The 12,344-nt window shown below is 37.7% G+C and overlaps 1 protein-coding gene across 5 annotated transcripts in view; it reads right to left on the reverse strand.

The window, feature by feature from the left end:
- Nucleotides 1-777: 777 nt before the first annotated feature.
- POLN (DNA polymerase nu) overlaps nt 778-12,344 on the reverse strand; it is a 96,152-nt gene continuing 84,585 nt past the window's right edge. For 3 of the 5 annotated variants that reach the window (XM_062638657.1, XM_062638659.1, XM_062638661.1), the window contains one exon: nt 778-1,934. In XM_062638657.1, the coding sequence (XP_062494641.1) occupies nt 1,801-1,934 (134 nt within the window). In that variant the 3' untranslated portion in view covers nt 778-1,800. Of the gene's footprint in view, nt 1,935-4,801; nt 4,864-12,344 lie in introns of those variants that run through there. The other 2 variants (XM_062638658.1, XR_009968489.1) reach the window with 2 other exon arrangements.

Below are 12,344 nucleotides of genomic sequence, written 5' to 3' on the forward strand. Positions count from 1 at the left end.
AACACAAGTACAAAGTATTAACCTTGCCCGCTGTATGACAAGCTGTACAAAGTGCATGTGTCTGGGGAAGTGTGACTGACAGTCTTTTATGAAGGGCTGTGTTTGAAAATTTGTTCTGGATGGTGACCTCTGCATTTCTGTAGCTTCATACTTGAACAGATGTCAATTCACAGGACAGGATCAAGGTTCTTTATGTTCTTAAGCGTCTATTTGTTTTTTGTTAGGCTGCAGGGTATGCCTAAGTATAGATCAGGACTGAAAAACTTCCCTCTCTAGTTTAAAAGTATGCATCCTAAGAAGCGTACACAAGGTGGAAATCAGCTGGGAAACATACAAAAATGCTGACTTCTTTAATACAGTGGCAAGGTTAGCAACGCAGCCTTAGAGAAGCAAGGCTTAATTAGTACAGGCCTCCTGAAAACAGTGCATCTTCAACAGGAGTGAAAGAGATGAGGTAGTGGAACATCTCACTTATTCAACGCCACTGCAAGCACAAAAGGCTTCAAAATGGCAAAAAGCAGAAGAAACTTAGTGCAAGCTCTTGTCTTACGGAAAGGTGAAATCAGACCCTCTGCCCCCACAACCTGGTGCAGTGTCATAGCCATGCAGGCTGGACTCCCGCCCAGCCAAAGAGCTGACCCCAGTTAATACACAGAAGGTTCTGACTTTGCTTACATGGCCACTGCTAATTTTATAACTATAAGGATCAATTTTACAAATGAGTGACTCATTTCAGCTGACAAGTTATGTATGATTAATAAGCAACATCAGAAAAAGATGTTTAATAGTTTAATGCCTTTAAGCACAATGCAAAACTGTTTAATGATACAAATTAAAACTGCTGTAAGATCTCTGTAACTATACATTTTAAAATTTTAAATTACATTACTTTGATCATTTGAGCTCTAATGCTGAAAGATACTGGACACCTCTTAAAAGTTCTGTGGTTGACTTCAACTTCTAAGTAATTAGGAGACTTTGAGGACAGTTTCATATTCTACAACACAGAGGCAGAACTTGGCAAGCAGCAATGTTATGAAACAAACTCATTTGAAAAACAAACTCTACAGAAACCCAAAATATCATTAGCAAATCCAAGCATTAAAATAGAAGCCTGAATCTTAACAAAATATAAGGCTGAACCCTAAAATTTATCTGAACCATATTTAGCATTGCACCAGTAATAAATAACAGATTAGGCAAAACTCACTTCTTTAATAATATTCTAAGGCTATAGTGTACAAATAGAGTTTGAAATTAAGTGAATTGACAACAACCTGGTTGCTTTTAGTGTGTTTAGGCATCCAGATCTGTTTATCTGTTTTGCTCCAAAATCCTAAATATAAATTAATTTGGAGACTCTCAATTTCCAAAGAACTCTTTTTCTAAGTCTGTGGAACGTGGCATTTAATATGTGATGCAAAACAAGCAGCTGCCTTCTACTCACAAAATATAAAGTAAGCTGAGCACAACATTAAGAATTTGCTGATACTGTTCAAACGGTGCCAGATTACAAGTATTTTTACAAAATAATAAGTCTAAACCTCTAACTCAAATGTATTTTTCACATTCCCAAAGGGTTAATATTGTCTTGCTTCATTTCTTACATGTAAGTAATTTAGCTCTGAACAAAAGCAGCTCCCTGCTGGTTACCTTGGCTAAAGGAAACACAATGAACTGGTAAAAACCAGTTTTATCTCACTGCCGTTGCCTAGGGCTACAGACAAAATGAAGTAAAAAAATTCACATGCAGAGTATTAGGTGCTTATGAAAGATCCAGCAGCGCTGTTGCCTAGTGATTCAACGAGGAATCAGCATAGGCCAATGAGGTGTACGGGTGCTGAATAACATCCCCGATGACTGCTTTACATCTCCTGCAATTCTGTCATACACCCCCATGATTTCCCAGTGGTAAGAATCACTTTCAAGGGAACCTGTCAGAGAAAAAAACACACAAATTTAAACAAACACACACATCACATATAGCGAGATTACTATTTTTGCTTTTCCCTTTGGATGTTGATGCTGCTCTAGATTACATGCCTATCAATATGTCCTTCATACCTATTACTACTTAATTATCACTACAATTTTGATTAAAATACCTTAACAATTCAGACTAACTTTCTATTTTGAAGTTGCAGATACATGTTACTGAATTGCAAGGAATATGCTAAAGCAAAATTTATCTTTTTATGTTTCTCAAAAGAGCTACAGAATCAGAGTGTTTATATCAGAGCTTTGTCAGTAATGCATAAACATACTAGGGTTTTTTTAACATCCACTTTCCCAATTCTGGGGCATTTTTGTTGTTGCTTTGGTTTTATTTCAGTTTGTTTTGCAGTTACTGGTGCTCTGCTACACAGTAGATTTTCTGACATGAAAGCTGCCTCATTAGCAAGGGCTATATATTGGTAAAGAAACTACTTCAAAGATAAAGTATCCTTTCCCTCAAAGAAGAAAAAGAAATCCCTCCCCGTTAAGACTATGCATGTGCTCTACTTTAGTGACATTTTCCCTGTGTATTAATAAGTAATATTCATATTAACAGAGCACATAATACATATTTAGTTGAAGCAAGTGTACTGAAGGAGAGCAGGAGCATTTCATGAAAATCTTTTCATCTCCAAAATCTCTAATCCTAAAAGACATTCTTACTGTATAGAACAGTAAACAACATGAATAAAAATACATATTTTTTTTAAGATCTCTCATTTTTTTCTTTGAGGTCAAGCTGTTGGTGCTTTATAATTTCTATCTGACTTCTGCCATTGATCCATTCATGATGCTTCAGAGGAAGGTGGAAGTATCTTCATGATGCATTTAGTCTTAGATGCAGTAGGAGCAAAAGTATGTCATGATTCCCACAGTAATTTGCTCAGGAAAAGAAGACCAAAACACGGGTAATAAAGCATGTATTTCCAAATACTTCTACTGCCTATTAAAAAGTCCTTGTCTTTCAAGAGCCTATTGTCCAAGAACATATTTCTGTTCACCCAGTAAAATGTAGTTGTTGTTTAACAGAGAATGACACACTGAATACATTTACTATTCATTTTCAAGATGAATTTGTCAGTGTGTGATAGTAAACACCTTAGAGGTGAAAAAGACTGTATTCTAAGATGGTGTGTCCCATTTTGTCCATAGGACATTAAAACCTCCTGCCATTAATGGCTTGTCTGAAATACATAACACTGAAATTATATCCTGCCCATGTAACTATGAACACTCTCATCAACCGTGTAAATTGTTTGTCTTTCTTAGAAACCCGCTAAATTGTTCATTATTTCATGGCAATGAGTTCCTCAGGCCAAGTATGAACAATGTTTTCCCTGGCAAAGTCACCAAAAAGAGTCTCCTAAAACTATCAAGGAAGGGCTGTAGTGTTGCTGTTCACCTTGTATACTGTCAGCAATACCATATTTGATTATTTTAATGAACCTTATAGCAGCATGCATGTCACGTTACTAATACTGTCATTAAAAACATTCAGAGGTACACCTTGAAATACAGTCTTGCTTTGTTTTTCAAGGAATTTGTAACTAAAGAAGTTAGGTAAGCACAGGTATACAATGTAAGCAACCCATAGAAATGCAGTTTATAAAGACTGGGAGCATCAGTGCAAGCAATGTATAACCCCAGAATGGCCAGGTCTCACTTGACCAAATCTGGTGAACAGGAGTACAAGTTCTCACAAGGCTTTATGGAACACTGAGAAGGGGATTCCAGCATGGGAAGAGTAGTTTAGATCTCCCTGATCATGAGGGATACTACTCATGATCCTCTCACAGCTACTGGGGGAAAGATGGGCTCCATAAGAACACAGAAAATGTAACCGCAAGACCTCCACAGAAAGCGTCACAGAGTGGCTGAGATGCTGAAATAAATAGAAGATACAGAAGATCTGGAGGAAGAAATAGGAGCTAGAACTCAACAAGTAGTTTTATTTTTCATCCATTTCCATTAGTGCAAGTCTGTACATTGCAATCATTTCTGAAATAAATACTTTTTTCTGTCCCCAAATCCTGTTCAGTAATAACACTGAATGAGTCAGCTGTCAACACCAAGAACTCAGTTTTCAGGAAACTGGAAACCCTTGCACTGTTGCTCACTTAATAAGTTTAGGGATCCCCAGGAACTATAATCCTTTACTAAACAACAAAAGCTGAGAGGTAGGCTAGGGTGAAGGGTACAGTCTTGTAAGAGAAAAATAGAATTCTTTTATAAAATAAGCACAGTTAGGTCCAATACATAGATAGATACAGTAGTTGTGTAGCTAGCTGCTCAAGTTTTTACAGATGTTGTTTTGGTAGATGTCCTATACTTAAAACGCTGGCCAGTGACTTTGTCTGCTTTGTATTTTAGGCATACACATGGAAATGGTAAAAAGACCAATTTTCTAAGTGAAAATTACTGAAGAAAGATCTTTTGCAATAGTTTTTCAGCAGTAATGAATGCCTGGCACATTTAGAAAGCCTATTAAAGGCACATATTTCTCACTCTACCACACCCAGCAGAAATTTCATGGCAATGAAGGAAATAGATTTTGAAATTACCATACTGCATTGCTAAGACAAGAGTAGATGACAATCACACTTTCCAAAATGGAGCTTGAGTTTCTTTCAGTTATTTTCTTTCAGAATTTTTATAGCCATTTAAAAATGCAATTGCCTTCAAATATGAAAATTAAACCATTGAAGTGAAAGGCAAAATCGTTGTCTCTAGATTCTCAGTAGGATGATGACAACATACAGAGCTAAGTGTGCCTCAGATGGTAATGGGAATTCAGAATTGCCCCTACCTTTAGTGGCACTTCCAAGGCTGTGGTTTGCTGCAGGGACTCCATTGTTCTTTTTACCAGCGCTGTAAGGTAAATTTGAAAACCTACAGCTTTATTTTCCATGATAGAATTGTTGTACAGAAAAACAAATAAATCACATGGCTTAAATTCTGTTATATAACACCCGTATTTCTACATTAAAAAAATCATTAACCGTTTACCATTTTTTTCAGGGGTTTGGGTTTTTCTTTAAGTTCTCTTTTATCTCTCCTGGAGGTTCAATTCCTTATTTTAAATAGAATTTTAGGGTGAAATTTTGGCAGTTACTTAGCTTATATAACCCATAAACAGAGAACTCCAGCACTACTGTATTTTATACAGAGGTACAGCATGTGTGAGTGCTGTATTTCTCAGCTTTCAAGTTCAGTACTCTCAACTGTGTGTTTGGTGACATTTTATACATTTTCATCTTCTTGTGCAGACGTAAAACTCAATCTGAAAAAACCAAGCAAGGAAAAAAAGACTGGAAGTCTGAACTGTTGGAAATATCTTATTCATCAAAGTAAAAGATCAGAGCTAAATTTAAGAAAGTCTTTGCTGTGGGATAGCGGAGTGATCAAGAATCTAAACAATTAAACTTCAGTATGATTTATGCAACTTAACAACTCATCGCGTCATCACACTATGCTCACTATTACTGTGCAAATGCATCTGTAATTGTTCCAAATCAATCAGCTGGGATCAGATTTGTCATCCTTGGCCATGCCAATTAGTGTTTTGTGTGACAATGTTTGCTGCTGCAACAGAATATTGTTCTAATACAAATCAATGAGAGATTCAATAGATAAAGAGTTTTTAAAAAAGCAGTAACTTCCAGCTACTGAAAGTGAAATAGGAATACCAGGGAGCCCCAGAACAGAAGTTATTGAGCAACCTCCATTGCTCTGACAGGATGTCACTATATGCCTCACCGAATTGAGAAGTATCAGAGTATGCAATATGTGGTGATATGCAATACTGCTAGACTGAAACTCACATGAGTACTTAGAAGCCTTTTTGGAAGTTATCCCTCGATGCACATTACATTGCTTTTGCAGCTCAGGGTAGATGCAAAAGAGCAACAAGAACTCTAAGAAGCTGCCTATGGTTGTTGCTCTGGCTGCCACTGAAACCTTTTCTAGTGATGCCATTAGAAATCTCTTCTAATGAAGAACAGTATGGAACATTCTGTGTCACATCTGTGACACTGTGGCTGGCTTGATAACAATGCTGAGGTTCTGCCTGAACAGAAGTGGAGTGCTCAGGCTGCTGGCTCACTCAGACTTGCGTGCTAATGAGCTGTCATAAGATTTTCCATGAAGTTCAAATTATGCAGTAACTCAAAAGATCAATGCCTGAAATGCCAAAGCTGAGGAAACAGAGACATTTGTTGACACAACGTCTACACCTATATATTTGCTTCATGTTAGATCTGAGGCAGTTTACGGTCCTGTAAAAGACATAGTATTGTTTTTGGAGAGCAGAAGCAAATATTGCAACCACAGATTGTGAAAGGGGAAGTGCTGGCCTAAATAATTATCCATTTAAAATGAAGTCCAAGTCAACATGGCTGTTAATAGAGGAGTGTTGGTCTGCTTCCATCTTGAGAAGCCCACTCTGAACTTAAACAAGCTGCCAGCTCCAGGAGGTCAGCAATACAGCCAATGTCAGGGCATTCCAACCACGCATCATGCCTTCAGAAGGCAAAGTATTGCCAGTCAGTCCCTGTGCAAGCATTTTTTCCAGGCTATGGATGCACAAGGCTTTTATGAGAACATAACATCTGGATTCTCTGCTTTTCATACAGAATTACTCAGATCTGTATGTTCCACCAAAGCACTTATGAAGGGCACACTTAACTGTGCAACTTAATGTTATTTGAGCTGTTAGACAGTGAAACAGCAATAGAGCATTAGGCAATGGGAGAATAGGTCTTTTTGACATAAAGAGCTCCAACAGACAACAAAAGATGGAGCACAAGTCAGTGGCATCAATTCATGGGTTGAGATATGAGTGGTATGATAAAGGATGCTGGCTGCATATGCACTGAGTGAAACCAGTTTTCTTCTAGCTCTTTAGACCTCTGACTTTGACTAGGTCTCTCCTGTATAACTGTTAGCCCCAGAAGGGGGCTCATGCTGTCAGTGATGATTGCTCTGTTTGTTCACACAGTTTTTGCTTGAAGGCATCGGGCATGATCAGAATTCTGCGACATTCTTAACTGCTCTTAATTTTTAAAAGCACAAAGTGGCCACATCAGTGAATAAACCTAATGGTTCCTCATTCTCTTTGACTTCCCATCACGACCTCTCTATGGGTTTGTTCCATTTTCTTTCTTGTTTTTTTTCTGTGTCAGTTTGGCTCCCCGTTCTCTTTCTCATGTCACACTGACTTCTCCATCTATTCCCAGAGTTTAGTGGGTGGCATAGTGAAACCATTCATTTCAAGCAATCAGAAGGTTTTTTTTGCTGGCATTTCAGCCTTTTGAAATCATACCTTTGCAAGTATCCAAAACATTTGCCTACATCTACTTTACAGCAGAACTTGAATGAAATAATAAATACATAGAAACAGAAATGGCAGCTGGATTACCAGTCCCATTTAGTAGTCTGCTAATACAGTAAACAGTGAAGAAAGAAGCATTAAAACTAAATGACAGTCTTTGCACAGAAATAAATAAGTAAACTAGCTGAATACATTTAGGCTGGAAACTTAAAGTCCTAGATTTTGGAGATATGAAATTCTGGAACAGTCCCCCAGTGGAGACGATCATTTATAAAAACTCCAGTGGAATGGTGGTAGGTAATTGCAGGAGAGGTCCCCTTTAGTCCTATGTATCTGATTCTCCTGCTACTCTCTCATATCTCCTTGAAAACTCCCCTCCTTTTCAAGACTCAAAACAAAAAACCCAAACATACACAACTGTATCTTCTTTATCTCATATATATATCATAGAGTGTGGTCACTAACAAAAGTGACCACAATTTTTAAATACATCTATCTGTATCACTCTTAGCTTTTCTTTTTCTTTTCTAAGATTTAGATGAAGGCTTTTGGTATAATAATAATTTCTGTTCAGTCAAAAATCTAGTATATCTAGGGCATATAAATTATTCATTTTAAAATGTTTCTTTGCAGCCAGCCATATACTGCAATGACATCTGTAAAATGCTGTTCTCCCAACCTTTGCAACTTACGTCTCAAAACCCTCAGTCAGCAATTACGAGATTTGTTGATTATACTCATCCTGGAATGCTTTGTAAGTGTTAAGAGTGTCATGCTAAAAGATTATGTATAAATGAAAACTGGTGACAGCAAACCAAAGAGGTCATAGAGGAACTGAAATTTTAACATATATTAGATTTTCTTGATACTGACCAGAATAAATATGCTTATTGAAAGCGTTGTGAATAGGAACAAAGAAAAGACACACATGCCTGCTGTGGAACAAAAGCTTATTTGTCCTTATCGAACTGAAGACATTTTTCAAGTTCATTCACCTATGAAATTATGACTCCAGAAACATGTCAAAGCTGGCCAGACACATGATCTATGGAACAGGGCTTTTTGCAAATTGAGAGCTATCTGGAGGCATCTTTAGTTTATGCACCAGTGTTTTTCAAGTTAGAAAAAGGCAGCTCAGGGGACAGAAAATGTCACTAACTTGTGATGACTAGTTCATTTTTTTGTTCTTCTGTTACTTGAGTCCACTTCTCATGTGCACTTTTCTATGCAGCTGCCTTGGTATCCATTGAGTGTGAAATTGTAGCAGAATAAAATAAAATTTCATGGAATTTGAACATGAGTCAAAAATCAGTATTGGAAGACTTAAAAAAATAACCTAAGATATGTTCTTTAGGTAGTAACAATCTAACTGATCTAAATATCAAAATAAATAGCCTTAGTTTATTCTGATTTTTTTCTTAGACTGGTCCTTTTGCTGTTCTTACGTTTAAAGTAGGTATTACTGCTGAAATACATTATACCTGGTTAAATATCAGACAAAATGTTTAAAACTGTATTATTTTACACATACTAAATATAGGAACAGATGCAGAAGTGAACTTCTTTAATTCTATTAATAATGCATTACTATAAATGAGTTCTAAAAAAATAAACCTTCAAAAATTGCCCTAATGCACTGTGATATTGAACTTACACTACTGGAATACACATATTTCTACAAAAATACATTATTGCAAGTACCAAGTTTCTTTCCTTTAATTAGTCTTCTCACTAATGGATGCAATTAAGAAAGCATAGTGACGAGGAACCATCCATAGTAAACACTACCGGCAAAGTTCACCTTTCAAGTCCACCAGGTACATACGGAGCACACATCAGAAGCCAGATTTTACAGTTATTAACTATGGATACCCCTATATGGCAAAAAAAATTTAATTACTCTGCATTTCTTCACCCCAAAGTGCATTCCCCCTTTTAGCAGTAATTTATTCGGAATAATTCAAGGGCAAAGAGGCATTTCAAACAGCATGGAGAGGTAGTCTCAGAAACAGTCTCCATAAAATCAAAAATTGGGTTCTGTAATTCCTGAATAGCCTTCCAGAGTCCATAGAGAGACTCTCAGTTTGATATGGGGACAGTCTGCCTACCTGATTACACACAGTTCAGAACTCAGAGATGCTGAGCTCTCTCAGATCCGAGAGCTTGGGTTTTGGCATTCCCAAAATATCATCTGCCTTTCTGCTTCCTGGGCTGCTGGAGAGCTCAGGATGTGAGGAAGCCAGGCAGGCAAGCTGGCTAGAAACCAGGCAGATTATTGATGGTAAAGCTGACAGTCTTCTGCCAAAACCAAACCAATTTCTGCCAAATGTTTTGATTTGATCTTTCCAGGCACACTCTAATGGAAAAGGACGATTTTTAGAAAGCTCTTTTGCAGTCTTGTTCCTGCCCTAAACAGAGAATTGAGGGAAATAATATGCCACATCTTTGTTGAAAATTACACAATTCAGAGTAGCATGTGCTTCATTGTATTTCAAACTGTGTCAAAGCTTGGACACTCAAAGCCTTGTTACAAATAAATGATGTTTTGCTTTGTCCATTCAGAATGAACCATATGCATACTATAAAACTGTGGGTGATGGCTTCTGTTTGAAGAACGTATTGTTCCAAAATACAGGTAACACCTAACTTAAGTTACATGCAGTACTCTGTGCAAAAGTAGGTATTAGGAAAAAAGAACACCTTATCGTTTGCCCCTTGTTTATGAAATCCAAAAGATTCAAAATCATTGGTTGGGCATACATTATTGGATGAACTACAAACTGGGATTCTGTATACTGAAAAGTACTGAAAATTCTTATTGTGGACTATGAAGTCCTAAACAGGATTAGAGAAAGCATCAGCATTCTGACTGCCTGGCAATGCTCAGCCTCCTCTCAGGAGAGTCTTAGAAGCAGACATTTTAATGTTGTAAAACTATACAAAAGAGACATTTCCATGGGGGAAATGCTGCTGCAAAGGCTTACATTCTGTGCTAAGATCTAATTGAAATAATGCAGTTTATGTTCTTCATTTATAAATCTTAGATTTATTGTAAGATTTCATATCAATTCTGCAAATCAGAAAACTGAGACACACACATTTGTTGTTGCTTTCCTGAAAAAGTAGATAAGAAGCATGACTGGAATCAGAATGCAAACATGCTGAATAGTAGGCCAGTGCTTCTTGGATCACAGTAAATGCAGAAGACTATCACAGCACTGAACAGTAGTCCATTAAAGCCATCAAACACTACTCTTTAGCTTTAAATCCACATCTTTCCCTTTACTGAGCTTTGTGACTGTACAACTGAGATTTCTCTCTGGATCATTAAGCTGCAGGCTGGAAACTGCAAGTCAGCAGATTCTGTAGTTTCAAGTTTCTGAATGGACAAAAGCTGATTAGATATGTAAAGACAAAGCTAACAGCTAAAGAATATCAGCAAATAAATGTAAGAAGAGTAAGACCTTGAAAAAAAAAAGGGAGAAAGATCTTTGGTAAAGGGATGGAAACCATATTTGAACTTTCAAAGCCCTGAAGTGAATTAGAAGCACACACCCTACTGACACTCCTTCTTTGGTTTGAAACTCACATACCTAATTTGTTACCTCAGCAGCTCCTGAATTGGAAAAGATTAGGAGAAAAGAGTCTTCCTATTTAGCTTCATTTGAAAGGAATCTAGGTCAACCACTCTCAGACTGCTCTGTGATGTGAACCAAAACTGTTCACACCAAGGACTGGGGACAATAGGGAGATCTGCTTCATCGCCATACTTCCGACTGGAAGTGATGTGCTGGTGCAGATACATGCTTCCTCTACCTATTCAGATCAAGCAGAAGCCTCATTAATGACACTGAAGGAAGTCACTTTGAAGACAACTTGGATTAGTTCTTTCATTAGTAGCAGATCTATTTGCATAACACAATCACAGAATGGTAGAGGCTTGGAAGGGACCTCTGAAAGGTTCCAGTCTTCATCTGGTCCAACCCTCCTGCTCAAGCAGTTGCTCAGGACTGTGTCCAGATGGTTTTTGCTTATCTCCAAGGATGGAGACTCCACAGCCTCTCTGGGCATCCTGTGCACTGCTCAATCAAACTTATTGTAAAAAAGTGTTTCCTAATGTTCAGAGGGAACCACCTGTATTTCAGTTTGCATCCATTGCCTCTGGTCCTGTCACTGGGCACCACTGGGAAGAGCCTGGCTCCATCTTCTATGTCCCCTCCCTTAAGGTATATATATATACATTAATAAGATCCCTCTGAGCCTTCCCTTCTGCAGGCTGAACAGTGCCAGCTCTCTCAGCCTTTCTTCATGGGAGACATGCTCAGTCCTTCCATCATCTTTGTGGCCCTTCACTGGACCTTTTCCAGCCCATGTCTCTCTTGTACCGGGGAGGCCAGAACTGAATGCAGCACTCAAGGTGTGGCCTCACCAGTGATGAATAAAGTGGAAGAAACTGAATGACTGAAGAAATGAAAAAGGAAAATAATGTCTTAAGTTGGTCTTTATTGCTAAGGGAAGGACATTCTATCACTCTTCTGTTCTGAGGTAAATAAGTATATCTGAAAGTTACCGTAATGCAGAATTTTCTTTTTTGATTTGCCTCTTAGGGCAAAGTAGAGACAAACCTAAAAATCAGTCTTGAAACAGCAGAATGAAACAAATTTATGCCATGAACACTCACGCTTGGCAGCCTGTATTAAGTGAAATGACAATTTCCAAGGTACCTCAGACCTCTAGACTGCCCAAGTCCATTTCCCAAAGGTCACCCTAGCAACTTCAATTACATAGTGATAGCTTTGAAGCAGAACAAGGAATTTCCAGGTACATTTGTTCAGCACACTGCAGGTAGATGTGGAGATATGCAAACTAGGTACACTGTAGTGTGTAGATCAGACATCTCGAGTATTTGAACTGGACTCTTTTCATGTTTCCAGAAAAAAGCCTCTAGTCATCATGTTTCTACAGTGGGATTATTTATTACTACTATTCATATAACAGCTAGAGGTTTTTTTCCATTATA

This window comes from Pezoporus occidentalis, unplaced genomic scaffold (genome assembly GCF_034315485.1).
Source record: "Pezoporus occidentalis ecotype Australia unplaced genomic scaffold, CSIRO_AGI_Poc_V1 ctg58, whole genome shotgun sequence".
In the NCBI taxonomy this organism is placed as follows: Eukaryota; Metazoa; Chordata; class Aves; order Psittaciformes; family Psittacidae; genus Pezoporus; species Pezoporus occidentalis.